The following is a 27,721-nucleotide window of genomic DNA, read 5'->3' on the forward strand; positions in this document are numbered from 1 at the left end:
CATCCACGATCCAGTCGCACTGTCTACGCATCATGCGAGAATGACTTTGTGTCACGACTCTGCGTCTATGTTTGATTCTTGTAAACCTCATTTCAAATCGTCCGCCCATCCGTCCGGCATAAGTCACCTAGTTAACGATGATCCTTTTGGTTGCCTTCTGAGCCCTCATGGCGGGAATCGTGTTTTGTCTCCCAGGCTTCCTCCCAACCTCCATGCACAGCATACGAATGAAATCCTGGCTCGTCCAGTAGCACGTATGGGCGCTCAGCATATTGAGGTACTGGATCTCCAGAGGCCCACCGCCATATCTGAGATAGTAATCAATTTGGCCATTGTCGTTCAACAAGTACGCCTTTCTCTCTGCAATCTCCTCACGCGTGAAATCGTGTACCTCCAACTCGAGCTGCGATGGCAAACGCACGACGGAGGGCTTGGGCGTGACCTCTGGCTCGATAGTCGCGGGGCTTGGGGTTGCGCCTGGCACAAGACTTCGCATGGCGTTGCCAACGTACTTGAAGATGGAACTGGTGGTCGAGGGAACATGAGCCGTCTTGAGACTTGAAGCATATACCGGGTCTATTGTGCCGTTGAGTAGGTAGGCGATTGGGTCCTCCTTAGCCAGCACGTTGTAGATGTTGTCTACCGCAATGCACCCGAACCGGCCAACTTGTCCCGTAACATCCGGTGCGTGTATATCGCTCGGATCAGCGCCAGGTTTGACCCGGCCACGTCGAGGTTGGAGCATGCCTCTCTCGAGAAGCAGGAAGAATCCGGCCGGGCTTCCGACGAGGAACAAGTTATTGGTGTCAAACTCGAAGAAATCAGCTCCGGGCAATTTGATGGACATGTCCAGTCTAGGAACTTGTGTGGGTTGTCGGGACAAGATGTCAATCGCCATGGCACTGCCAAGAGAATGCCCGATTAGATGGACACGCCCCTTCTCAGCAAAACCAGGGTTGTTGCGACACCACAGCCGGTATACGCGGTTGGCCTCCGTAACAAGCGCCTTGATCATTTTGCCCTTGTGATGGGACATGTAGAATGGAATATCGAACATGACATCAGAGATCATGCTTCTCACGGCCGGGATGCTGCCAGGTTCGATGTCCTTGAGGCTGAATCCATCAGGCACGTGGGTTGCCTTGTCCTCCTCCGTCATCGGACCACCGTCTTCAAATGACAAAGTGTGGCGCCAGTTTATCGGAAGTACCATGATTCCGTTCTGGTCGTCTCTCAAGACTCCCTTAACCACGGGATTGCACAGTTCCATATTGACTTCCCGGCGAAATGCGTTGATGGCGTGCGTGAAGTGAAAGCTTTCGACTCGCTCAGCAAACTTCTGACCTATGCCATGTACAACCATCACAAGGTCGGTAACCTGGCCCTGCTCCTTTTCTGCCTTACAAGCTGGACATAAAACGTCCTGCCCGACGCTTTCAGCAGAGTCGCTCGTAGAAGATTCTGACTGAGAATTTGTGTCGCGCCTACCCTTCTTGTCGTGGATGCGTTCCCACGTCTCCCGATCAAAGCCACGAACTACAGGGATGCCGATAGTCATTCCCTTCATAATCTTGGCTACTGGCCGTCTCCCATAGTAGGCCGATGGTTTTAAACTGGGTTTCAAGAGGAAGGCTCGGGAAGCGTCTTTATAAATGACGTGGTAGCTGGCATAGCTTCGATGCGGCATCGTGCTGGAAGACTTTGGAGTTGGATCGACGGATCCTTCAGCCGCAGCTTCTCCACGATAGCAGCTAGCAGCACAGAACGGATCTGTTGAGATTCTGGGGTCTGAGACGGTCTGCTTGTCGCCATCGCTCATATTTTCCACATCTTCCGGCCAGAGACGATGCGACACTTTTTCTTCGCCGAGCGGACCAACTTCAATCGCACAGCGAAGCTCATCGCTCCAGGTCTCAGTATGCGGTTGCAGCTCTCGGTATCCAGCTTCTAGTTGATTCGCTACTGCTGGCGGAATCGGAAGCATTGTATCTCTAGGATCGCTGTCAGACCCAACCCACAACCACTCATATCTTGATTAACATTCACGAACCTGTAGAACCATGTAGCACGGAGTACCACGGCGATGTCATTCACAGGGGACCAGTAAATCGGTTTCATCTGTAGAGCAGGAATGGACACCATGTGAAGCCTAGATACGCCAACGACGACGTCAATGGCTTCTCTTCTGTAGCTCGCGTCGCTCAGTGTGGCGATTTGTACTGTACTTGCCCTCGGCCTCGTTGGTTCTTGTGCTTTGGGCGGAGTTCGCATTTCGCGTTCATCTCCATTGGCACTAGGAGTCTCGATAGGGGGGAATGAATTAGCAAAGGCGTCTTGTGGTCTTTGCCTTATTCCCGCTCTGACGAAAGGCTTCCCGGATATCCCATCATCCATAGACGGCCGGAATGAGGTACTCGTGCCGGGGGTCGATGGGCGAGACGCTTGCTTACTCGCGCGCGAATCAGATCTTGGTCTCGCTTTGGTGTCGGCTCCATATGTGATCCCGTCCTTTTGAGAACGAGATAATTCATTGGCGGCTTCACGGCGGGGGCTGAAAGAGCCCACAATTCCCATTTGTCTTGAGCGCGCCGAATCTGCCCTAGGTCTCGAGGAGGGAACGCTCCCGGCTGTTGACCGGGAGTCATCGGCGGCTGGATTTGTACTAAGTTGGCGTCGCAGTTCCATCATGACCTCTTGAACCACATTGTCCTGGCCCAGAGAGGGTTGTTGTTTTCTCGCAAGGGCACAAAATGTGTTTTGCAGTTCGGTGGACACGTCAAAAAAAAGGTCGGGACAGCAAACTGTAGCTGGAGTGTCGGGGAGGATATCCGAGTCTTCGCCTGCGACTACGGATGCCTGAAATATCCCCCCATGCTTTCGGCCATGTTTTGCGGCCAGGTGCCGAACCAGAAGCTCTAGCTTTTTTATGTTCGCCTTCTCAACATCGGGACTCAGGGTGCCATTCCGTACTAAATGCTCATGAGCTTTTACGTTATCCTCGGAGAGGAAACTGAGCCAAGCCTTCTCCAGAGCGTTGTTGTCGCCTAACGAAAAGGGACGGATTTGACCTCGAGTAGTCCGCGCATCGGACGCACCAGCGATCGTGCCAGGCGACAAGGGGTCGTCTATTGGCATCAACGACAAGTAGAAGAATTGCGCGGGAACAAGGGGCACACCGTTGTCCTGCCCGGTCGGGGTCGGGTGCGCCACAGGAGTAAGGCGACACTTGGGGCCGTACGTGTGTACTTGTGCCGGGGCAGACATCATGGTTTCTCCTTAGTCAAGCAGGCAGTGTCTGTCTGTTACGTGTTTTGGTCTGACGGTGGCGGGAGTCGATCGCTGCGGACGAGCAAGAGCAACAGGCAGCCAGGTGAGCAAGAGCGGATTTTGTGGCTTCGAGAGGAGTGTTTGTCGTGGAGTCGGGCCTCTATCATGAACGGCTTTCAGCAAGCCGGACAAGCGAGATGGACTTGATCATGTTTTGCGAGTCGTCAAGAGGGATTGCAGGATCGGGGTCGCGAGAAGACCTCTTTGAGGTGGAGATGGTAGAGTGTGTCTGTGAAACCAAGTCGGTATTAGCAACCTAAGTCACACGGGCGGATGAAAGGGCTACGCATGCCGAAGAAGACGGAAGAACAGCGACTGATATGTAAAGCCTGCCTGATGACATTAGCTGTACGCGCAAGACAGCATTAGGTCCGAACGGTGTCTCAAGTTGGCAGGGCGAGACCAGAGCTCTGCATGAGATGCGCTTGTTGCCTTATCGCTAGATCAGGTACCAAGTAAGGAATTGCGCAGGCACGCATAAAACGTGGACCAAATAGTCCAAAGTGCCGGATTAAAAAAACAAAAAAAACAAAGGAAGGTCCGCTGTTTGCACATGGGTGCCTTATGTAAGGCAGATGATGTGCTCCAGATTCAACAGAACTTTGAGGGCGAGCGAAGCACGCTGGTCAGTGCATGGGCGTAGCTGAATCTACGATTGTTATCGAGCGATTGTCAATGACGTATGTACCAGAGCTCATGTACTAAGATGCCTGCCTACCTACCTTACCCAGTACGTTCGCGTTTGGGAGCGGACCAGCCACATGAGGCACAGAGCGGGAATGGAAGTCTGTAACGGTGGCTGAGGTGATAGGACTCGGCATGGGCCTCAGACACACTGCCCCGTAGGTAGGTAGGTACGGTACCGGAGCTGCCCGCAAGACTGTACCTAAGGTACACGCTCATACACTTACGCATTAGGGACCCTCTACCCCGCCCCCGCCTTTCAGCGGGACGTGAAGTGAAGGGAATGTGCTTTCCACTCTCAACTCTCGGCAGACAAATAATACAAACACTTTGAGATGCTGGAGGGCGTGAGGGCTTAGTTGTTTGTGGGCATGATGTAGAGTATCCGCCGCTAATAACTTCATCTAGGAGGGCATGCAACGCAGACGCAAGACTCCGCCCTGTCCTGTCGCTCTCTGGCCCATGGGCTGCAGAACCGGATGTATGTTTGGTTACACGATTCTCAAATATACATAGCTTGCGATCTTTGAAGCTGGAAATAGCTGCAACACGCACTATATTGATTGATATTCGCTTGAGAGTTGGAGAACTTTCTAGAAAATTGATACAGGGCGCATGTAAACAAGGTAATCTCGGGTGCGTGGAATTCGTCCTCGTTGCTCAAGATATCATGTAAAGGCAGATGTTGGGAACAAGCAGATCTGACGTGGAGTGGACGGGTCTGGACACTGCCCCTGGGGGGGCGCTTGTCGTCGGGGAATATCAAGAACCGAGATCCATAGAGCCGGATCCCTGACCGGACCCTTTCTTTCTACCTACCTTAGGTTTACTCTGTATCCGTAAGGTAGCTAGGCCATGTCCACAGGTGCATCTGCTGGGAGCAACTGTTGCGGATGTGATGCGGCAACGATAGACCTTGACGCGGTGCCGTGTGCAGACAAGGGTTCGTGCTGGAGGAAAAGAATCCAATTACACCCATCGCAAACAGGGCCAATGTACTATGCAGCACATAGTTATCTTACTGCGAGTTTTGTAGGGAGCCATTCGCACGCGGCGGAATGATTGTGGGGGCGCGTGGTTGTGGAGCGGGAAGGGAACGCTTCCATATGGTCGTCAACTGACGTCCCCCATTCCAACCACTGTTCACTTGCGCCCCCAAAGTCCTCGTACTGCATGGTAGACGCTTGCTTCGAAAATGGCAGCGCAGTAAGGTGCAGACGACATATAAGTCCAGATGCAAGTGCAAATGCTGAGTCTCTGCTGCCACTCGTCTTGTTTCAAGGTCGGCAGACAGGCAGGGATGAATAGCCTTTTGAAGTTGTGAATGGGCGGGCGATCCACCAAACCCCGCTTGAACCGTGCTCAAGCCGTGTGGTTTGGCACCGTGATCTACCTCTCTACCTTCTTACCTACTACTATTGTACTCGTTTTGCCAATTGCCCATCTGTCCGCTCACCCAACACGTCGGGGCTTGAGCAGTCAAACAGTTCATTGCCTAAATACGGCTACCTCAAGAGGTAAGATAGGTAGGTAGGTAGGTAGTAGGTATGAATGGTCTGTCACCTCACCCCGCGCTTCACTTTTTTTTTTTTGGAGAGGACTGGGGCCACCACTGGATGGATGCGGATGCAGCACCTACCTACAGCACTGAGTGTACCTGGTGCTGTGTCCGTGGTGCTAGCGCCGACGCCCGTCCCCACCTGGATGTGGCACCAACTGCAACCCCAGTACGGTAGCCAGTAGTGTACACTACCTTACGGATACACTAGGTAGGTCTCCATGCGTCCGTCCTGCTCCCCGTCGTCACTCGCCCGTCTCCTCTTGGGTCGTCTAGGTTTGCCCCGGCATCTCCCTGTCTTGTCCTGACCAGTGTTAGTCCACTATAGTGTCGTTATCTTGGCTGATCTTGCGACACTCGATGCCGTGCGGCGCTGCCCATCCGCCTTGGTCACGAAATATGGCAGGCGGAAAGGCAATGGTAGAACTACCTGAGGTGCCTAGTATGATGGCAACAGTGGCAGCAGCAGCAGCAGCAGCAATCAGCAGAGAAAGCGCTGCCTCTGTAACCAGGCAGCGTATCGCGTGCCCGCCCCTCGACCACGCACACTGTACGTCTTGTACGCCCGAGTCTCCCGCTGTCGCCGTCGTCTGTTCTTTGTATGAAGCCATGAAGCAATGCTTTTCAGTTGAGGGTTGGTGATGGGGGAGCCCAGACCAGATCGGCACTAGAGATGGGCGACCCCAGGTCTCCAGTGGCGCGCCACGCCATTCCCCATTGCTGCGTGCTCTACATGAGGTAGTACCTAGGTTACCTTCCAGAGCTAAGGTAGCTAAGGTACCTCAGGTGCAACGTGTACCTCCAGGAGACATGAGTGCTTAACATGGGCCATGTGCCGCGTCTTGAAAACCATCCCACAGGAGCTGTTGGTGACGCTACCGTTCGCAGTAGCTCAGAAGATGCTGTAACCGTGCTCGCTCCAATTCCAACCCACCCACCCTTCTTCAGTCCTTCTCTTGCCTTTCTCCTCCCTACTACTTCACCAAGGTAACGAAGGTACAACCCTCACCCTCACCCTCCCATTCATTCAGCCATTCTGTTGGCCTGTCCTGTCCTGCATGGCTGTCTTTCCCTCCCTCGTTCCCTCCCTGCCTTACTAGGTACAGGTAGGCTTAGGCTGGGTCTTGGTCCTGTCCTTGGTGGCGGTAGTCTCTCGCGCATCCATGTCGAATTGACGGTACTGCGTACGGTACGGTGTTGTACCTCACCAATCGCAATCACCTGCCATACTGTGCGCTGTGCTCCTTCCCTTCTCCTCATCTTCTCCTCGTTGACCTTCTTCTTGGCCTATCTTATGCAGAGTTATATTCTTCTGCTAAACGCTGCTGCTTGACACTCTCCATCATATCATACGCCTTTCTACTCCCTTTCCACCGCCAGTCTTAATGAGGCCGTCTTTGCACTAGCCGTCCCTCGTCGTTGGTATTGGCTGTACAGAGTATCTTTGCCGTCTGCCGACGATAAATCTCCACCACCGGGCGCCGCTTCTGCCGTTGACGTTATCACCGTTGCAGCAAGATAACTCGTCTGCCTTCCTACCTCACGCAGCCCATCACCGCAGCTCCCCAGATACCCCTCGCCGCCTATCACGAACCGAGCTGGCGTTGCTGCTACCGTTATTGCTTTTGGGCATGTGCGACAAGGATCGCCCGCCACCCCCAGCCGACGCCAACACGCCAAACCCAGTCCATTCGAGTGCGTACTCTATTCATTACCACTCACTACCTCTCCCCGACCCAGGCTTCCGGTGTGACAAACCCTCTTCTCTCACACACGCCGCTTTTCACCCAGTACGAGGCGCGATTGGCATCGTCTTCCATCTCTAAATCGCCTTGAAGCCAGCCCGTAGACAGTGTCGTCCGAGGCAGAAGCTCCAGGACGACAACCGTCTGAGTCTACGGATACTGTCGAGCGACCTCGTAGTGGCTTAGCTGCAACACCAGCTCACTACCTTCTACTCCCGCCCCGACCACCGACCAACGACCCCAACACAACATCGACCACCCCCTATTACCGCTGATAAGCTGCCAACCCCGACGTCGAATCAACTGTTCAACACATCTCACGTTAATTGCGACTTCCAGTCCGTCGCAATAAGAAAGTTCGCCTTTGAAAAATGGCCACAATTGCTCTCCCGAGGCCTATACCCCCTCATCGCCCTTCGTCTGCAGTGGGCTCCGTCTCGTCCATATCGCTCGAGTCCATCGGCGCAGCCCAAGTCCCAGTACCAAACAAGCATCTTCCTGTCTGCCCTCCGGGGCCAGTTCCAGCGGAGGAGCCCAACACTCCTCCTCCCTCTCCCCCACGCGATGAGGAACAGGCTCAACAATCATCGCTGCTCTATCCTCCTGACAAGTTCAATAGACAAGATTCCGCACCATCGACCTTGTACACGATAAGCCCCGCAGACGTCGCTGCTGCCGTTGACTACGTCTCCCGCCAGCCGTTACCGGATCCGAATCAAGTCTTCCCCTGGTTCCACGGGCTCCACCCCCACAACCATATCCAGCAAGCTTTCTTCATTGCCCGTCATCGCTCCCTGAGGAAAACGCCCACATGTGTGCGCGGCGTCACTCTCGTCAAAGCCGACGGTGATGTTGCCGTGGCACGTCTCAAGGGCGCCATCGCCCCTCAAGAGTTCATGTATTTGGGCGCTTCTCCCGAATTCATTGACATCGACCCACGTGACGGTTTCTGTGTAAGAAACTTCCAGATCCAGGCAGCCAAGTCGGCCATGATGTCCGACATCATCGTCTATGGAGAGGACGAAGCCACTGTGCAGAGGACCGGACTGGATATTGCTACAGCTCAATCACGGTGGCGCCAAAAACACGAGGCACAGGGCCACCCACTGCCAGCGTACAACACATTTCTCTGCGTTTCCCCCTTCAGCGAATTCGAAACGAAGCACAAGGACATCGTTGCCATCGATCACCAGGGTGAATTGACGGGAAATGTTCTCGACTTCTTCCAGCAGGAGAGGAAAGAGATGTACGAAATGACCAAGGCCTCAGAGATATCCCACAATGTTTGGCTAGGCCCAACACCAGATCCCACTTCTGGAGAAGAGTACAAGTACGACGTTTTGATCGAGTGCAGCGATGTTGGTCGTTTGAACCCGTCGACACTACGCGCTCTAGCCGAGTCCAAGATCAAGCCAGCCGTGCGCCCGTACATTGACTTTCCATCCTCTGGCAGCATTCTGCCACCGACTTGGTCACAAGTTGAAGCCGACGGCATTCTAGAAACCTGCAAATGGATATATCACTTGGCACACGGCACCCTACCACCCTCTGAACAGTCCAGCTTTGACTTTGACGGAGATGTAGGAATGGACGAACCAGCGGAAGGTGAGGAGCCTGTAGGTTCTCATCCCATGAAGATACTTATTCACTGTGCCGACGGATACACTGAATCTACGATGCTGGGGATCGCCTATTTCAGCTACAGCACTGGACGAGGTATTGCTGATGCCTGGCTACACTTGCACACAGTCAAGCAACGCAACTTCTTTGCATATCCAACCGATGTGGCTCTTTTGACGTGCATTGAAGCTCGTCTACTCCATGAGTCGCCAGTTCATGCTGGAAAGGGATTACGCGAGGTGACAGCCCTGATCAAGGAGCCTGCGTGGCTGCCTGGTCTCGATGGTTCTCTGCCCAGCCGGGTGCTGGACTACATGTACCTCGGAAACCTCGGGCACGCCAACAACCCGGATTTGCTCAGGGCTCTCGGAATTGGCCAGATTCTCAGCGTGGGTGAGACTTCAATGTGGAGAGAAGGCGAGTTGGAGGAATGGGGCCCAGAGAATGTATGCGTGGTCCAGGGCGTTCAAGACAACGGCATTGATCCGTTGACTGATGAGTTCGAGCGGTGCCTCGAATTCATTGGTGAGTTTTACCAGTCTCGGAGTGTTGAGAAGTTTCTAAATGTGCTCCTAGACCACGGCCGGCGCAGCGGAACAGCCACATTGGTACACTGTAGGGTTGGTGTATCCCGCAGTGCCACCATCTGTATTGCGGAAGTGATGCGGGCCATGAACCTATCGTTTCCCCGGGCGTATTGCTTCGTCCGAGCCCGCCGACTCAATGTCATCATCCAGCCTCACCTACGATTCGCATACGAGCTCCTAAAGTGGGAAGAGCTGAACCAGGTCAAGCAGTGCGGACCTTCTGGGATCAAACGGGAATTAGAGTGGGGAGAGATTGCCAGGGAGATTGCCCTGATGAACAGACCTTACGCTCGATAATGTGTCCTCGTGGATCGTTGGATGTTACTCAATTCTTTGGTTCTTCTATCCTTGGTAAGGATTTCTGGGAGTTCTATGAGGTGTTTGGCCCGGGTTTTTGCTTTCATTTTCATCTTTTTTTCCCTCTTTTCAAAATGGCATGACGGATGCACGGAGACAGGCGTCTATAACTGTCTTGCCATGGCAGGATTTGTTGGAGATAGTAGTTTCTTCCGATGGGTCATGGTTCGCGCGGCACTGTTGTTCCAAATGGTCGGCGTTGTTGATTTCACGCTCCCCCCTCTTCTTCTTCTCTCCCCACTCCCCCCCTTTTTGCGACCGCTCGTTGGGGTCTTGTGGTGACGGAGGGCGTATGACTTTCTTAGCCATCTCCAATGTTCTCGGTCTTGTTATTGCACAATCGTTGGGGACGAGTATTTAAAAGGGTTCAGCCACGGTCGATGGCAACGGGTGATGATGCCACGATTTACTCAGCTAAGCCTGCTGATCGAGAACCTATACTTCCCGATGAGCAGAGATACGACTGCTGATAATCCATATACTATGAACAAGTTTTCGCGCTATCGTGCGCTACCGCACACCAACTATTTCATGTTCGGAGGTTGCTCGTCTTCGGGTATCGTGATTTCACAACAGCATCCGTTCCTGAGTCTTTCATGTGGCCAACCATGTGCAAGCGCAGAAATGGGTTTTTATGAATTAGCGGCCTCGTAATGACCAAGCGGCAAGCAGTGTTCGCTTCATATTAGATCAAGAATGCAAGGTGCTGGAGCCTCCTAGTCACCCCTAGGAAGAAAGTATGTAGCCAAACGCCTCCGAATGCAGCTGTCTTCTTCCGATATCAACAATGCGCAGAGCGCACGCGTTGAGGCCTGACCCCGATAACTCCCGTCGCCCACAGCGGAACTACTACGAAAAAAAAGACTACGTGCCGTAGGCCGACGAGTCCAATTTGTCGTCGCCGTCAAGAACCCTACAAATTATGCTTCGTTAGCTCTCGTCCGGGAACAATATGGACGAAGACTTACGAGAGCTGCTTGACCAGGTAGCCCTCACCGCCGTGCTCCATATCGATATTGTAAACGTAAAACCCTCCGTCGCTGGTCACAACCATCACTTGCGGGCTACTACTGCTCATGGCTACAACGCTCCTCAGCGGGCCGTTGGGAAGCTGTGACCCGCCTGAGAGCCCGCCGCCTCGAGTCGATGCTGTCGGCGAATTCGAAGACTTCGGGATCTTAATGTAGGCAAAGTCGCGAAGGGGCTCCCACATTTCCGTCACTGTCTGAGGCAGGTAAGAGCCAACGACACCGGCCACGCTACGACCCATTATCTGTGACGACCGTCGGAGTATGCTGCTGAATGAGCCACTTTGCCGCCGATTTATCTGCTGCTGGCTGCCACCGCCCCCATTGCTAGGTCCGACCGGCTCAACTAGGTCGCTTCTAGGGGACCCTGCTGCGCTGCCTGCAGGTGATTCATTACTGCTGTCGTAACTCCTGGATCGCGACCATCGATCCTGCCTCGGCGACCCGGGTGTTTCTGCAGCAGCCGAAGCCGAGTTGTTTCCTGGGGGAGGAGCACCGAGACGAAATATATGAACGGTATCGGATGTCGAAGAAACGCACAGCAACGTCGAGCTGAGATTGAAAGACATGCTGTAGATTGTGGATGGGTAAGTTCCACGGCGGAACTGGTACAGCTTCTGTCCTCCGGGGACAGAGAACACACGGATGATGGTGCCGGTCTCACTAGCAGTGGCAAGCAGTGTGCCCTCGCTGTTCAACGAGATGCTACAGAGAGGTGATCTATGGGCCTCGATAACGTTAACAGCTTTGAGGGTAATTGTATCGAATACTAGGACCTCCCCTGATGTAGGAGCAACGTAGGTCGAGAGGGGTGGGGCATGAGCCGGTCTCTTGTCTCCGTTATCCTCGCGGGGCTTTGGCAGCGGATATGCAATGTAGCAATTTTCCGAGGATGGTGACAGGGCACAGATGGCGCCTGGGTTCGGCGAAGTAGGGATTGTATAGAGTAGGCTCATGTTGGAAATGTCGTAGAGATAGATTTCAGACTCAAGCACGACTGCGAGACGTTTGCGATTCAGGCGGACGGCAAGAACGGCGGAGGGAAAGGTAAGCTCGCATATGACTGAAGACCTCTTTCTCAGAGTTAGTATTCTGGCAGAACAGGAACGAAAGACGACCAACTTTGGTGTTCTGTATGATCAAGTGTCGTGGAGAAAGGATCAGCGCAACCAGTGAGGTCGAGAACAGCATCTCGATAATGGCAATATTCCCGTCATCGCTGCTGAAGATTTTTGAAAAGGGATCGGTGTGGTAGATGCGGAAACCTTTTGATGTGCCTATGTGGGCGAGGCAGCCAGTCAGTGAAAGATGTTCAGCAACCAAATGGGGACCGCGGGTGCGGTGGCGGGGAACCCGTTACCGACTGCGAGACAGCTATGGTCCTGATTGAAAGTAATGAAATTAAGGGAAGCGTTCGCCATGGTGTACGACCGAAGCCGGGGCCTTCGGCAGGATGTATGCGCCGTGATGCGACGGACACCGAAGATGCACTATCGCCGGGACAGCGCCGGCGGTGGGAAACTACCAGACGGAGATGATGTTTAGTCGACGACGGCGGTTCGAGGAGCCGAAGAGTTTTGTATTTCGCCAGTCACAGCGATGATAGAAGTCCAGTATCTCGACCGAAGACTGAGGAAGGTAGGAGGATTTGCTGTCGAAGGCAGCAGCGCAAATTGGTAGTCGCCAGGAGGCTGGAGTGCTTTGGTGTTGGTCGGTGGACGGTGGTCGGCGGTCGGGTCAAGGTTCGGACAAAGCCAAACCGTCAAGCCTTTGATGAGCTGGTGATTGTCGGGATAAGCTGAGGTTTCGCTGCAGCGCCCGGCAGCGGAGCACCTTTTAACTTGAGGTACCTTAGAGGAAAAGTGACGATAGATGTGGAGGGTGAGATATCGAGTCTGGACGGTACCGGCAAGGTAAGGTAAGGTAAGGTAAGGTGAGGTCCGGACACTGAACGTGAACCTGGTGGCCCCCAATGGCAAGGTGGACTGGAACCCTGGCAGCGGGGAAGCTATGTAATCCGTCGGCCGGGTGGTCCCAGCGCCTGGATGGTAGTACCTAGGTACCTTGCGCTGAACATGGGGTGCGTTTGTGGCACGTGTGGCTGTGTTTGGCTCGGGCACTTGTACCTAGGTCTGTTTAATTATTAGGTGGGCTCCCCGTGCCCGTGAGTAAATGGCAGGTGCCTGACCTACCTGCTTACGTACCTAGGTACCTAGGTAAGGCAAGGCACCTGAGGTAAGGTGTGGACGATAAGATAAGAGTCCAGGATGGCACTAGAAGCCACACACACACACCCTCCATACGATGACTGAGCATTCGGCAGTCTGGTCATGGAGCTGGAATAACTTGGAGGCAAGTGCTTTGCTTGGATCACATCAATACACAAACGAGTTTCATGAAGCATTTCCATTATTCATCGGGAACCTAAATGAGGCTTTGTCGTGAACTGCAAGATGGCGCACTGAGCCCAAGAATAGTAATAAATGAGGGCTCTAGACGGGAAACCCCGTAAACAACGTAGCTGAGCTCTCCCGCGGGTCGTTTTGGGAGAGGTGGAAAGGGGGGGGGGGGGAAAAAACTGCACACCAGTGTCGGAAAAGCAAAGGCACAGAACTGTGACTCGGCAACAATTCTTCACCACTTTTTAGAAAGTCCGTCAACTGCCACTCAGCATGGCGCCCTCGGTGCAAAATGCCCGCAGGGGTCAGGCTCTGGACGACCTCATCATGGCAGTGAGTCAATATTGAGTTCCATCCCAGCCTACGACTCACCTCGGTTCTTCGGTCCCTTGCTGATCAACGTGTCTCTCGTTTGCTACCTATCAGACAAACAGCAGTTCCATAGTTTCAAAACGGAGTGTTGTAAGTTAGCCAAGCATGTTCTCCCTTCTCTATTCATCAGTCACTCATTTAATCAGGAACGCCTATATTACCCCGACGAGCCGCATTACTTTCGGTTCTTCGTCAAGAAGTTCCAGCGACGAGCTCCTCTTATCAACAGGGGTTATCATTTACGACTGAAGGTCATTGACACGCTCGTCCGCCGTTTTCTCCAGAGGCCTTCGTATCGCAAGAAGGTAGTCGTCAACCTTGGTTGTGGAAGGTAAGTTGAGGATCCTTCTGGATTTGCGTTGCTAGACTTGTCCAATGCCGAATGTTGGTGGCGCTCACTAAACTCTCATCAGTGATGTCTTGCCGTGGCAGTGCGAGGTGCGCTACCCGGACGCCTGCCGAGATGTCACATTCATCGACGTCGACTATCCAGACCTCATCCAGAAGAAGCGCCGTATTGTTCTCGACACGCCCGAACTGCATGCTCTTCTTGGAACTTGGGAGGTCAACGACAAGTCCCCCATCGTTCTCCAAAGCCAGAAATACTGCCAAATCGCCTGCGATCTTCGACAACTCTCCGCCCTGGAAAATGCTTTATCCAAGCTGTTTGACCTATCCGCAACTGAATTTCTCTTTGTGGCTGAGGTGTCTATTACATACATGGACACGGAGGGTGCTGATTGTGTCATCAATTGGGCTGGTTCCCTTCAGCATGGTACTGCACTGTTGAACACTCCCTATCTTCTATGTTTCTAATTACCGATGCAGCCGAGTTTTGCTTGCTGGAGCAGATTCTGCCGGACGGACCGGATCATCCTTTCGCTCATACGATGCTCAAGCACTTCAACAAGTTGAATACACCAATCAAGTCTGTTCATCGCTACCCAAGCGTCGCTAGCCAAGAGGCCCGCTTTGAGACATTGGGATGGTCCGCGGCGGAGAGTTGGACGCTTTGGGAGGCTTGGGCCGACGACCTGTTCATGACTTCTGAAGAGAGGCGAGCTCTTGATGTTGTTGAGCCCTTTGATGAGTGGGAGGAGTTCGCTCTCTTCGCTAGTCACTATGTTGTCATCCTTGCCTCAACTTTTGGGTCTGACAACGGCAGACATATCTCTCAAAAGCCAGGGGATTCCACCATTCCATCCTATCAAACGCACATGAACTTGTCCAAGTATGAAGCTAATCGAGGACACCGCCGATTTGGCGCAGCCATGCTCGTCGAGAACCCCAATGGTCAGGTTGTTGTCTCACACATGCAAGGCCAGGGGCCAAATGGAAGGTTGACCTCAGTGGACTTGTACCGAATCTCGGCTGATCGCCCGCCAGCTTCTTCTTCTCAGAAGGGCCCGTCCGGCAGGGTTTGTCACACACTCACAGATCTAGGAAATGCCGGTGTACTCCTCGTTGGTGGACGTGCTTCTCCGTCAACAGCCTTCAAAGATTGCTGGCTTTACAGAAAAGTATTCAATACCTGGGAACGGGTACAAGACCTTCCGGTCCCCCTATTCCGCCATTCAGTGACTCGGTTGGGAACCTCATCATTGGCATTGCTTGCTGGCGGACGGCCTAATCACACACAGACCTCTGCAGATTATCTACTCTTTAATCCCATCAACGGCTGGACAAGGTGTAAGACACAGGGCTCTCCACCTCCACTTTACGGCGCAACCTTCACGTGTATAAGCAGCATGCTGGGAGAATTTGAGGGAATCATTGCCGGGGGACTACTTGAAGACGGCCTCGTAAACCAGAGAACGTACAGATGGACATTGAAAACTTCAGATCCCGAAGTAAGAGCTCATTCCGATGCCCTTGATTATCAGCTGACCAGCAAATACAGCCTGTTGTTTCATTTGAGATGGTCGATGCACTGATTCAGAGGAACCAGACGAGCTTGTTGTCTAGATTTGGGGCAACAGCCATCAACTCTGGGGAGTACTCCTTTGTGTTTGGTGGCGTAATTAAGGACGTCCAATTGCCTGCGGCATTGGACATGATTATCGTCAAAGAGGTCAATGCCGGACTAGAAATCGTTGCGAGCCTCGATGGATTTGGCGAGTCTGGCAGCCTTCGTCCTTTCTTGATTGGAGCTTCGGTTATTCCTCACGCCGACGGAGAGTTCGCCGTCGTCGGCGGCGGTGCCACTTGCTTTTCGATGGGAACCTACTGGACACAAGGAAGTTACAACTTCGCTTTCGACACTCAACGACTAGTTTCCGGGCAAAAGAAGCTACCACTTCTAGCTTCCCAGATTGCGCCAGTCGAGTACTCTGAGACTGTCGAAATCATAGCGGACGAGACAAAAGCGAGTACACAGATTTTGCCGCCGGTTTCTCTCCATTGTCTGCCTCGTATCAAGGTTGAGTCTAAAGATCAGTTCCATACAATCTTGGATGCGGGGAAACCGGTTATCATTGAGTCTGCAAATTTGGGCCCATGCGTATCTGAATGGTCACAGGAATATCTCGTCAAGACCGTCGGCGCAGACCGTGAGGTTCGTACACCGAGTCCTCCACATCCCCGCCGTTTGATCTCCTGGCATCGCTAATATCCTGCTCCTTAGGTCTCAGTTCACGAATCTACGGTCGAAAATATGGATTTCAACGCCAAGAATTTTCGTTACGTTACCAAGAATTTCGGCGAATTCATCAAAGAGATTGGAGAAGGGAAGCGGCTTTACTTGAGAGCTCTGTCGAAGGATGAGCCATCAAATCTTCCTACACAATTGGCCACCGACTATCCGTCCTTGGCAAAGGACTTCATACTCCCCTCCCAACTCGCCTATGTTCAAGACAACACCTTCAGTTCCGTGTTGCGCATCTCTGGCCCGGTCAACATGTGGTTGCACTATGACGTAAGCTCACATCTTCTATGGTTTCTTGCGCGCAAGATCTCTCAAGATAGTGCTGACTCTCTAACAAAGGTCATGGCCAACGTGTACGCACAGGTCAGAGGATCGAAACGTCTCATACTGTTCCCGCCTACGGACGTTAATTACCTCTCCTTTTCCCCAGGTGCGTCAAGCTCCAGCGTGGATGTCTTTTCCGCACTGGGTGCGGGCTCACTGCGCGGCGTACAGCCATACGAGGCCGTCGTGGAGCCAGGCGACATTCTCTTCTTGCCGCCCCTCTGGCTCCATACTGCCGCTCCAACTTCGGACATGAGCGTGGCCGTCAATATATTCTTTCGCAATCTGGAGAAGGGATACTCTTCGGGAAGAGACGTCTATGGCAACCGCGACTTGGCCGCTTACGAAAAGGGGCGCCAGGACGTTTCACGCATCGCAAATAACTTCAGCAAGCTGCCATCAGATGCTCGGGAGTTCTACATGAGGCGCCTTGCAGATGAGCTACTGCAATCAACAATGAACGTGTAGTGCAACGAATGTTTATAGCAGAACCCAGTGTAACCTGTTACTGAGGTCCGCGAACCTTCTGCGTCATCCAGCGGAAAATTCCGAGCACGTCATTTCCAAGTCCTTCATTGTTCTCTCGCGCCCTCTCAAGCCCGCCACGTCTGAAACCTCCAGGGAGGCAGAGCCATAATGCGAGGATGAAGACGAGTATAGCCATAATGATGGGCTGGAGCACTTGAACTCCCTTGCTTTGGGCAATGGCCCCGATGGCAAACGGGAATATTGCTGCACCGCCGCCGCCGAAAGCGGCCGCGAAACCGATCGCGCTCACGTGGTAGTCGTTGGGCAAGAGTTTGGTGGCGGCAACAATGACGGCGGGGAACAGCGGCCCGAGAAAGAAGCCTAAGAAGGTGACAAAAATAATGGAAGCTACGAAGCTAGGCACCAACCAGTAGAGCAACTCCAGGGCCACGGAGAGCACAAGGTAGATGGCAATAGCACGTTTCTCTCCGATTCTTCCTGTGATAAAACCTAGTATCACTCGACCGATCGTCAGTCCAAGCCTATATGAAACCCGGTCAGTGAGATTTCGATAGCAGCAACAGAAAATGGGGCAACGTCTTACCAGAACAGGACCACAGTAACGCCAGCCAAGAAGGGTTCCGCCTGTCTTACACGAAGCATAAATGTGACGAGCCAACCTCCTAGGCTTACCTCAGCTCCAACGTAACCAAGCAGGAAAAGAGCAAGAAGCCAAGTGATTGGTTTCTTCAGAACTGTCCGGGTTGTCGTTCTCCCGCCGTTCGTGGATGGCTGATGAGTTTGTCGATGAACTGCGCCGGTTGCCCCCCAAAACGCCGTCAGTGCCACGGCAAACTCAACGACCGTGACTCCTATCATCACGTAGTAAAAGGCATACCACGGCAATTTCTGACCCTTGGTAACCATAGCAGAGGCAATGAGTGGGCCGATAGTTCCCCCAACCCCGTAAGCGCCATGAGGAATGCCCAAGAGTTCGTTCGCATTTTGCATATTACCAACCCAGGCGTTCCAAGCGTTGTCCTCAAGCCCGTTCCCTAGGCCGGTGAATAATAGAACAACGGGGAGTACAGGGTACGGCGGGTGTAAGGCCAAAGGTATATAGCCAACGATGCGACTCAAGGGGCCTAGCACGGCGACACCACGTTGACCAAAGTGGTTGTGAATCAGGTTGTTAGAAAGCGCGGCAATGACATATCCAACGAATGGCGAGAGCAACAGCAAGGCCACAACGGTGTACGTGACGTTGTAGTAGGTTTCTATCTGGGTAACCCGATCAGTGAGGCTGCATACAAGGGGTCTTGCGGCATGCCCCCGTACTTACATATGGGATTAAGGCCTGTGGTGAATGGCGTTAAGCTTGGTGATAATGCACCGGACGAGAGTTTTGGCAGAGACATACCCCTATTGCCGCATCATTCATCCCCATGATCGTGAAGCTCAGCAGCGTCACGCAGAAGCGGAAAGCATTGGTACGAGTTCCGTTCCACCTTTCTAAAGGGCTCTCAGGGGTTGTTGAAGCCAAAACCTTCTTATGCCCGTCGATGACAACGTCAAGCGGCCGAGCTATCTTTTCGTCCATAACAGGCGACTCGCGCGGGCTATAATGTAGTAGATTTGAGATGATGATGAGGGCAAAGTAGACGAGAGAAGGTGTAGTGTGAACTGCAGCAAGCACAGTATTATTTCGTTTGATAGCAGTATGGCCGGGGCATGGCCCGCAATGACGGCTACGGTACCAGAGCTCTCATCCCGAAGCCGGCATGCTACAGAGAGATGAACCAACGGGCTGCGGGGCCGATACCTGAGCGAAGACATCCAATAACATCGCGGACTTGGGGAAGAGGTGGCGAGAGGATTGAGTATCATTCTACCGAGAAGCGATGTGCAGCCGATATGTAGCCATCTCCACGCCGGCTGGTGCTCACTCTTATTCTCACCGCCGGCCCTTATCAACAACTCATCCAGTAAGTCATGACCGGATTCGGCATTATTATCTCACTGTGGAACCGGGTGGGCGCGTCGGAGCCGGTGATGACCCGAAAGTGCTGAGTTCCGGTCGGACTAATGTAAGCCGTCTGCAGATGTTAATTCGACGAGGTCCGTAATACAGCAAAGAAATTTGTGTGCGAGTCTGTCCAGTTTTCTTGGGTCTACGCGGCTATGTTTTCTTTAGACTTCCGATAACTAAAGCAATACCATGACCATGATGGTTTAGAGACAACGGTAGGCACAGGCGACCATAACAACGATGTTGACGACGATATCCAGCTACAGCGACGACGAAGAAAACTGCAGTAAAATATGAGTACGCCTACCGAGCACCGTGCGATGTCGTGCCGCAGCTTGTGTGATTACCTATTTAGTACACCCTTACATGGCAGCAATAGCGCAGTCGGTGGCCAATAGCGGAGCGTCTCACAGGGTCATGCGGCCTTGTATAGGTGGGATTAAGGTGCTTTTAGCGTCCGGCATTTTCATTCTCCGGCGTGCCCTCTTGCTGCTGCGTCCAACCTTTAGCTTCCAGCCCTCTGCACGTATCTTTGGACGATTTCATGCCCTTTCAATAAATGAACTGGGGTGAGAAGCAACTAAAAAGAAGAAGAAAAATATCAAAAACAATGCACGGCGGATGAGTCAATGCGGCTCAACTCAGGACGTGACGGTATTCCAGCCACCAGCATGCCGCAATACGCCGTTATTGACACCGATTTTGATACTGATGCTGATATGGATATGCGGCACGAGGCACGGCCACTCTGATCCCTTGGCCACCTTCCCCTCTTCATCCCGCCTGACCCGTGCTCGCTGCGAAGGTGGCCGAGTGTCATGCACTTGCTTCGGCCATTCTCATCGTGTGACACCATAATTCCTCACAGCTTCCCTAAGCCGTACCGACACACTGGCATCTCCTGGGTACAGCAGGGAACGGCTACCCCGCCCGTTTCTTTCGCCGAAAAAGCCGCAGCTCTACAGTCCTAACAATCCAGCCGCTGTACATCAGTTTCTTTTCTACCTATTTGTACATCTCATATCTGGAAGCAGATAGGCTAAAGTGTGCGATACTGCGACAAAGACGCGCAAGGCTCTAGCTGGGGTATTTCAACGGCTGCCCAGATACCATTCCTTTTTGGGTGACCTCACCTTGCATATGTGGCCTTGCCCCCTTCTCTCCTAAAACCACTAAGACTCTTTGACCTGTCTACACATCATCTGCTGTCTTACTTGCCCGAGCTGATGCTGGCTGTGAGCTAGTGTACAAGAAAAACAGACAGGAGGGGGAAGAGGGAGGGAGTGTGTGAGTGAGAGAATGGTGGACGCTAGTGCTTTGGCTACCTAGCCTGCTTACTCGTTCAACTCTGACCTTGGTGAAGAGAAAGCCAACCGAGCCTCAAAGATAGCCTCACTTATTTTTTTTGCCTGCGAGACTCGCTCTCAGGCCCTGCAAGTTCAACCCGGGACTGAGTTGATAAAGAAGGCAGAGACCTCCTTTCTCACAAAGATCACGTCTCGGCTGCCCTTCCACCACTCATCCAGACAACCCCTTTCTTCTTCTTCCAAAACCTCAAGTTGGTCGATTCAGTCTGACGCAGATCAATTATCGTCTGACCCTGCAGAAAATCCGACGCCAAGCAGTCAAACACTTCCGTACGACACGCCGACATCTCCCCTCTGCTCGATCTCAGCCTACTTATGTCTAGGCAGTACGGAGAAGCCCGCGAGGACTTTGTCCGTAGTCCAAACCATCGTCGCGGAGAGCCACCTCCGGTATCCAGAGATCATTCGCCCGAATACTACTCCGGAGGGGGCGGGGATCCTTTGGTTCACTCCAAAGGTCCAGCGCCTGAAACCGGTCCTTATGTATCTGGTGCCATCCCCCCCGAAGTAGCCAACGGTGCCGCGCGTTCATATTACGAACTGGACTCACCACTCTCACCTCGCGATACCAATGCTCTGCAACTACCGCAGCCACCGCAATACCGCCCACGTTCCGTCCCCCCAGCAGCTTTCGCCGTATCAAGAGGTCGTCCGCGCCCGCGATCACGCTCCCGCTCCCGCTCCCGCTCCCGTTCCCGTTCTCGCCACCGTCCCCGAACTCCGCTAGGCAAGGCGCGCCATGCTGTCGACCATACGTTCTCGAACTCTTCCTCGGGGATCGGTGTCGGTCTTCTCGGTGCCGTCGTTGGTGGTCTCGCTGCGCGGGAGGTTTCGGATGCGGCTTTGCGCAATCGCACCCGCAAAGAGATAGAGAAGGGAACATATCATCCGCGATCACCACACGACACCGAGAAGGCGCGGGTGATGTCTACGGTTGTCGGTGCTCTTGTCGGCGGGCTTGGAGCTAACGCACTTGAGAGGCGATTCGAATCTGCTCGTGAACGGGATCGTGTACAGCAAGCAGCTTGGGAAAGGAGATGGGGAAGGGACCGAGATCTTCCGCATCACGACACGAGCAGAGAACACGAACGCGATCATGGTAGGGGACGTCCACGTGCCCGACGCCACGATGACTGGGATGATGACTACTACTGCGATCATGGTAGGGGACGTCCACGTGCCCGACGCCACGATGACTGGGATGATGACTACTACTGCGATTATGACGGCCGCGTCCGGCGCGGTTGAGAACTTAGGATCTTTACCCCCAGAGGAATTGGTTCGTCTTGGTTAACCAATCTCTTGGGACGTTACTTTTCACGACGTAATGCATAATGACGATACTTTCTTTTGCTCTGGAAATGAGACGTTCGCTTGGTTCTCATTTTGTTACAAATTACTGAAAATCACATATCCTCACTAGCCCCCTTTCCGTATTTCTTCCTTCTTACCGGGTGTAAGTTTTTGAGAAATCTTTGTGCCGCGCCGTCGTGCGCTCAATTACGCAGAACTATCCGTACATCGTTTCTTCATTTGTCATAGCCTCAGCGGCTTGCAGTAACGTGTTGCCGCCGCGATAATGTGAGGGGAACCATATGATGAAACTTCCATTCTGGCACGTCTTCAGCCATGTCACTTTCCACCTGCTGAGGAAACCGCAGCCCATCATCGCCTGATTTTCTCTTCTCGTACCGCTTCGATGTACTCGTGCAGTTCTTGCCATAAGGACAAGGCTCGAGTGCGCTCCGCCAAACACGTTTAGTTATCGAACCGCAGTGCCTCGGAGTTGACATCGTAGCCATCAGGAATCAAATGAAGCCTACCGTATGGATCCATCCCCTCGGCCAGATCTTTCGAAGGCTCCCACTGTCTGTCTCCCTGCCCGTGGGGCAATGTCTTGGGTGTGTTGTCGCGGGCTAGCTTCTCTCGATAAGCTTGCTCCCTCTCCACGATGACTTTGAAGAATTGGGCTATCTCCGCAATCGCAATTTGCTGGGCTTCGGAGCATCCGATTGTATTGCATAGAGACTGCGAGTCAACCAACTGCTTCGCGATTACGGAATCTGGCTGGCAGAAAGTGCGAATACGGAGGGCTCGGGCGTTGACCTTCATCGCATGAAGAAGGCCTGCGATCTCCAAGTGATTGCCTTGGCGACGTCCAAAGAAGCGGAACTCATCAATATGCAGATGAACAAGATCGAGCTGTGTCTCGAGGTCGTAGCGAAAGCCGACGACTCTGGGACGGCCCTTCTGGTTCCACCCATCTGCGATCTTTTTCAGCTTGTCCGGGTTCAGGCGGCCGTGGTTGAGCTCGTTCGTGATGTAGGAATGGAGGGCATTGCTGATGTGAAACTCGAGCTCGCAGTACAGAAGACTCTGCTCGCGAGGATCCAATGAAATTGTGATTCTCTTGACCTTCCCCTCTCTCTCTACATCTCGGACTTTGCGACTGGGCTTGCTCTCAGTCTATTCACATCTTAGCCAACATGCATACACTTGTAGAAGGCATCGCACTCACCATCTCTTTGGCAATCTTCTTGAGGCTGTCGAGCAGACCCGGCTTCTTGGGAGAGGTGTCCTTCTTCTTGCGGTCCGGAGATTTTTGGTCTGAAGATTCGTTCGGTCTCTCGAGCCATCCTTGCTCTCCAATCAGGGTCTTACCGGCAATCTTCTGCACGGGCAGGTCTTTGTAAGCAAAATAGGGTCTCAGAGGAGAATATAGCTGGCCAGCATCCATTGCAGGCTGTCTGAGGGCCTCAAGTCTACCCTTGGGGGGCGCCTGTCTCTGAGAAGCTACTCCACGACTATCGACATCAGACGCACCAGTAGGGACGGTGGTGGTGTGCGGGTTCGAATTCTTCCAGCCGCTGTATGACTGCAAGACGCTATCGACTTGTTGAGAGGTATTCTTATGGATCCGCAGAGGACTAGGTTGTTCTGCGTCCCTCGAGTAGATTGATGAAGATTCTTCCTCGTCAGGAGTTGCTGGAGACGGGTTGTCTGAGGTTGGGGAAGATGCAGCAACCATGTCGTCACCATGGCCGACAAGAGTAGCGTACTGACGGCGATCCTCAATGTTGATCGGAGTAAGTGTATTCTGTCTACGACGCTCCGCAATGTTTGACGACATAGAACTCTTGGCCTTGTGAGTCTTGTGAGGTGATCGGGGCATCAGCTCCGAGAAAGTCGTGGAATCACTGTCATGACCCTTCTGTGCCATTTGATTAGTCGCCTGGCCGCTCTTAGCATACGCATGTGGCTCCTCCTGGTCGAGTGCTGCATGTGCTCGAGACGTGGCATGGGTGCTGGCGAAGTTGTTGTTACGTTCGGGTGACCCGGTTCTGGCTGTGTTACCAGCCCTGGCGCGACGAGAGGGCGACTCGCTCTTGCTCGCAAATCTAGCGATGTGTCAGTAGGGAGAAAGATATCGCATTGCGACACCTACACGTCTGTTAATCTCTCGACCTGGTTCTCCGTCAAATTCAGATTGATCTGGACAGATTTGTTTGGTTTATGTCGCATAGGCGACGGAGATCCACGCTTCCTCGGTGATACCGGAATGAAGGTGCCCTGGATAGCAGAGGGAATCATCGTGCGGCCCTTCTTCTCCAGTTTGTCCGAATTGTGTGTCATGATGGGAAGATTGGTGGATGATGTGGTTGATGTTGTCGACCTCGCGTCTTTTTTGTGTAGTGTGCTGGTTAGAAAAGCCTCAGACCGAGGTCGAGACTCTTTTTGTTTGGTGAGGTTTTCGATCCGCGATCGAAAGGAGTCTTCGCGAAATTGGGAACCGCCCTGTTTGTCAAGCTGCGCAGGCGTCAAAGGCGCCTGTGGGGTGAAAGACCCAGGAAATGGCCCTACAAGTTCGGGATCCTCGAATCGACTGGTTCGAAGGTCTGCAATCCAAGCTTCTATCCGTTCTTGGAAAGATGATGGTTCTGACCAGATAGCTTTAGCAGGGGTCTGAAGCTAGAAAGGGCGTTGTGGACGGGATTTTGCAGACGTGATTTTCTTTCACACCAGATTTTTCGGAGCTGGTGAATATGTCGTTTTGTTTACGTACCTCGCTGTGGAAATACCGTCTCTAGTTCGACATACTTGCTCACAGTGTTTTCTGCGGACCCCAACGTTTCTTTCAGGGGACCAAGGCCTTGGGTGAATGAGCACGAGTCCGTCCAGGAGTTGCGGAAAGAGCAAGTCGCTGTCACAATAAGCTTCAGCCTCTACGTACCTTCCAAAACTGGCTCGTCTTCATGGCCGGCGGCACCGTTGTCCCAAAATGACTGTTCGTCACTGTAGTTTGAGCTAGTTCCTATCTCAGGCGATTTCTCATCTAAGCATATTTAGCTACAGTAGGCAGGCATGTACCTCTTCTATGACCTACGGCGAAATCTGCCTGTCTGTAAATTTGCACCACCAATGCCTTCTTGAGGTGAACCCTCAGCCTCCTTAAAGCTGTCCTCGGACGGAGCGTAGACCTGAATGCCATGTGCTGCAGGGGTATGACAGTCGCTCACAGGAGCTTGCGGTCTTGGCATGCTGTGTGCTCTTTGAGAACCGGAAGGAACGCGTCCTGATAGTGAACAATCGCTTGGCACGTACGTATAAAATTCGGATAATGATGGTTGGCGGTGTGCTATGTCTCAGGTATCAGCACTTCCTCATGCCTAAGTAAATATCAGCCGGGAGCGACAAGAAGCACAACTCACCGGACTTAGTAGCTGTCTGATGCGACCACAGGCTCCGAAGGGAAGAAGTTCGAGCGTGAGATATCTTCTCTGATTGGTCACTTGAAGCCATCCCGCTCGACCGGGACGGTCGCCCAACGTCACGGAGGACGGGCTGCTGCTTTGTGAACGTCAGCTCTCGAGCTTTTCCAAGCATCACTCCGGTAGGGAGACGTGAGAATCTCACATCATCGAGAGCACTATGAGATTGAAAGAGGCTCGAGTCGGCGGGTTTTGTCAAACGTGTTGGGCAGCGAAGTTGATCGAGCGATGGAGCATGCCGTAGTTTGTGGGTCTGGACTTCGACGATGCCGACAGGGTGTATCCTTGGATTCTCTGGCACCAGCCATCGACAACCAGGAACACGACGCTTTTCCTCGCCGTTGGCGTAGCCGACCGAGTCCTGCCACTTCTTGGGTCCTTGTCTAGGAGACAAGATAGCATGGAAGGCCGAACGAAAATTTGTTGGCGCTTGGGATTCGTCGACATTAGTGGCAGCCCCGCATTGCCTACGCACCATCCTCCGATGACCCGCGCGATTTGGCTCTGATGTCTTCAAGCTATTCCCATCGGCCATGCTATCGTCCATGGCACCGTCTAGTCCAAACCAATTGTTGCTTGACGGAAAACTGTGCTTCCCTTCGCGTCTGACCGGATCGCTATGCGCAATTCTGGGAAGCCTATCAACCATGGCGCTAACAACTGGAGGACTTGTATTTGGTGAGCCGGGCCCAGATATGGGGGTATCTAGCCCGAACCAATCATGGCCTCGTTGAGACCCTGGTGTTCTGACCGTTGAAGGAGTTTTCATGGCGACATAATGATGAGGGCTCGGAGCTTGGCAGGAAATCGACCGGCCGTTTGTACGGGTTTTGGCAGGCGTGGAATCCATGAAGATCCAACGATAATCAAGCCCACCATCAAAGCCAAGCTGAGGCGTAAACGGACCCCTAAACTCCTAGGATGGATCCATGAAACCCTCCGCCGCAGCTTCCACGAGCACTTTCCTGGCCTTTATGTCTGCCGTTGGCATGAGCTCACTGGATAAAGACGACGGCAAAGGTAATCCGTCAGCTACCAAGGAAAATTTCCGGGCGAAGATGGCGTGCGGTGTCATGCAGCCATCGGGAAGCGGCACCTGCTTTGGCTCGACAAAGTCGCGAATTGTTAGGACGGTATCAAGGCCAAAAATGTTGGTAAGCCAGCTGCGGCGTTTGTTGTCTAGCCGCGCTTCGGTACCACTAGGTACGTGGGCAATGTGGTTCTTCCTGAAAGCTCGCAATAGAAGGCCTGCTTTGCTGTTCTTCGAGGCTTTGGCTTGACTTGTATCGGCGTCGACTATGTCATTGCTGTTTCTGTGATCTGACATTGGAAATGAAGCGGTTGTTGGTGTGACCTCCTCCTCTTTGATGAAACGACCAGCTTGGATGGTTCCCATATCCCATTGCATTTCGTGCAGCTCTTTGGGCTTTGGACTGCGAAAGGCACATGTACCACCCTCGCGAGTTGAAACGTACATGGTATGATCAATCATCCAGGCCTTACGACTGCGTATGCAGCTTGGTTCAATTGAGCTGGCGCGAGCCGAGAAACAGTGGTCTGAAAGTCTGATGGGATAGCGGCTTGAATGTTTCTGGCGCCATTCCACAAGTGTAAGGGTCGGACGTATGGACGTAGTGATTGTGGACATGTGTGGTATGTGAGGTAACTCGAGATTGGACTGCATGAGAATTGTCAGCATGAGAGCCACTTGTCCCTGAGCTGTTGACTCACATGTCGGTTAAGATGGTCGTATTTCCAACGCTGGAATTCGGCTCCTGGATCATCGGAATGCTGGCAATCGATTTCGATCAATTCGTACAATACTCCCCCTGCAAGATCCAGATTTTCGTCTCCGAGGTGCTCGCGCAGAACTAGGAAAACCTGCAGATCATGAGTTTGTTAACAATTCGTAACGGCGTTGACTTCGGATTCTGGTGAATTACAAGTTGAACACCGTCGCGATACTGATAGTTGCGAGGGATATGTGCACAATATCTGACAAGGACATTGCGGCATTCTGGGACGATATGAGTATACGGCAACGTACAAGAGCGAGGTCCTGGAGAGATCAGTGGCCCAATGCTTACTTCCCTCGTCGTATCCATTTCGAGACAGGGTATCCTGAGTAAAGGCACTTGTCATGGCCTCCAACCTGTGCCGCCAGTCATCCTCGTCGGGCTCGGACTGCGGCATTGTCGGAGTCGAATCGACCCATGTCTGGAGACTGAGGCGATTTCGCATCTTTCGAGGCCGGCGAGATCTCCGAGAGTGGCCTAGGAAGCTCGGAGAATCTGCAATAAGAAGAATGCCCAGGACGAGGCAAGAGGCCTAGGTAAGCTGCCCGGGTAGGACTCAATTCCAGCCTTAGTAGCGCAGACAACTGCGGGTGCTGTGTTTAGGAGAAGCCCGCAGATGTGGTGTAAGGAGTGACTAGCGCAGAGCG

General features: G+C 53.0%; 9 protein-coding genes across 9 annotated transcripts; 3 read left to right on the plus strand and 6 right to left on the minus strand.

Annotated features, from left to right (window-relative positions):
* Window positions 1–127: 127 nt before the first annotated feature.
* On the minus strand, window positions 128–2,271 carry CGGC5_v008928 (putative phospholipase; the record flags this gene model as incomplete). The annotated part of the gene is made up of 2 exons (XM_032019389.1): window positions 128–1,991; window positions 2,051–2,271. The coding sequence occupies 2 exons, from the start codon at window positions 2,269–2,271 to the stop codon at window positions 128–130; spliced, it is 2,085 nt and encodes a 694-aa protein (XP_031883300.1).
* Window positions 2,272–2,846: 575 nt separating this feature from the next.
* Window positions 2,847–3,267, minus strand: CGGC5_v008929 (uncharacterized protein; the record flags this gene model as incomplete). The annotated part of the gene is made up of 3 exons (XM_066152088.1): window positions 2,847–2,915; window positions 2,992–3,125; window positions 3,177–3,267. The coding sequence occupies 3 exons, from the start codon at window positions 3,265–3,267 to the stop codon at window positions 2,847–2,849; spliced, it is 294 nt and encodes a 97-aa protein (XP_066008377.1).
* A 4,418-nt stretch (window positions 3,268–7,685) lies between these two features.
* PPS1 (Dual specificity protein phosphatase PPS1) lies at window positions 7,686–9,818 on the plus strand (the record flags this gene model as incomplete). Its single annotated transcript, XM_032019388.1, has 2 exons — window positions 7,686–9,459; window positions 9,511–9,818. 2 exons carry the CDS (start codon window positions 7,686–7,688, stop codon window positions 9,816–9,818), a joined length of 2,082 nt encoding a protein of 693 aa, XP_031883268.1.
* Window positions 9,819–10,742: 924 nt separating this feature from the next.
* Window positions 10,743–12,327, minus strand: ATG18 (Autophagy-related protein 18; the record flags this gene model as incomplete). The annotated part of the gene is made up of 5 exons (XM_066152089.1): window positions 10,743–10,791; window positions 10,847–11,137; window positions 11,447–11,979; window positions 12,029–12,183; window positions 12,267–12,327. The coding sequence occupies 5 exons, from the start codon at window positions 12,325–12,327 to the stop codon at window positions 10,743–10,745; spliced, it is 1,089 nt and encodes a 362-aa protein (XP_066008513.1).
* Window positions 12,328–13,578: 1,251 nt separating this feature from the next.
* PPM2 (tRNA wybutosine-synthesizing protein 4) lies at window positions 13,579–17,113 on the plus strand (the record flags this gene model as incomplete). Its single annotated transcript, XM_066152090.1, has 10 exons — window positions 13,579–13,638; window positions 13,732–13,767; window positions 13,824–14,008; window positions 14,091–14,452; window positions 14,506–15,016; window positions 15,064–15,095; window positions 15,520–15,527; window positions 15,578–16,231; window positions 16,301–16,591; window positions 16,661–17,113. 10 exons carry the CDS (start codon window positions 13,579–13,581, stop codon window positions 17,111–17,113), a joined length of 2,592 nt encoding a protein of 863 aa, XP_066008512.1.
* A 37-nt stretch (window positions 17,114–17,150) lies between these two features.
* On the minus strand, window positions 17,151–18,713 carry CGGC5_v008933 (Bypass of stop codon protein 6; the record flags this gene model as incomplete). The annotated part of the gene is made up of 5 exons (XM_032019385.1): window positions 17,151–17,655; window positions 17,718–17,758; window positions 17,807–18,394; window positions 18,456–18,470; window positions 18,534–18,713. 5 exons carry the CDS (start codon window positions 18,711–18,713, stop codon window positions 17,151–17,153), a joined length of 1,329 nt encoding a protein of 442 aa, XP_031883271.1.
* A 1,728-nt stretch (window positions 18,714–20,441) lies between these two features.
* On the plus strand, window positions 20,442–21,757 carry CGGC5_v008934 (uncharacterized protein; the record flags this gene model as incomplete). The annotated part of the gene is made up of 4 exons (XM_032019384.1): window positions 20,442–20,454; window positions 20,634–20,700; window positions 20,749–20,779; window positions 20,837–21,757. The coding sequence occupies 4 exons, from the start codon at window positions 20,442–20,444 to the stop codon at window positions 21,755–21,757; spliced, it is 1,032 nt and encodes a 343-aa protein (XP_031883270.1).
* A 510-nt stretch (window positions 21,758–22,267) lies between these two features.
* CGGC5_v008935 (uncharacterized protein) lies at window positions 22,268–25,428 on the minus strand (the record flags this gene model as incomplete). Its single annotated transcript, XM_066152091.1, has 9 exons — window positions 22,268–22,975; window positions 23,028–23,907; window positions 23,955–24,447; window positions 24,573–24,659; window positions 24,741–24,842; window positions 24,894–25,001; window positions 25,112–25,145; window positions 25,219–25,357; window positions 25,424–25,428. 9 exons carry the CDS (start codon window positions 25,426–25,428, stop codon window positions 22,268–22,270), a joined length of 2,556 nt encoding a protein of 851 aa, XP_066008514.1.
* Window positions 25,429–26,194: 766 nt separating this feature from the next.
* Window positions 26,195–27,471, minus strand: CGGC5_v008936 (uncharacterized protein; the record flags this gene model as incomplete). Its single annotated transcript, XM_066152092.1, has 5 exons — window positions 26,195–26,711; window positions 26,754–26,956; window positions 27,010–27,159; window positions 27,222–27,295; window positions 27,366–27,471. 5 exons carry the CDS (start codon window positions 27,469–27,471, stop codon window positions 26,195–26,197), a joined length of 1,050 nt encoding a protein of 349 aa, XP_066008422.1.
* Between the last annotated feature and the right edge of the window lie 250 nt (window positions 27,472–27,721).

The sequence above is a fragment of the Colletotrichum fructicola genome (genome assembly GCF_000319635.2).
Source record: "Colletotrichum fructicola Nara gc5 chromosome Unknown KSG_Nara_v1_contig05, whole genome shotgun sequence".
Lineage (NCBI taxonomy): Eukaryota > Fungi > Ascomycota > Sordariomycetes > Glomerellales > Glomerellaceae > Colletotrichum > Colletotrichum fructicola.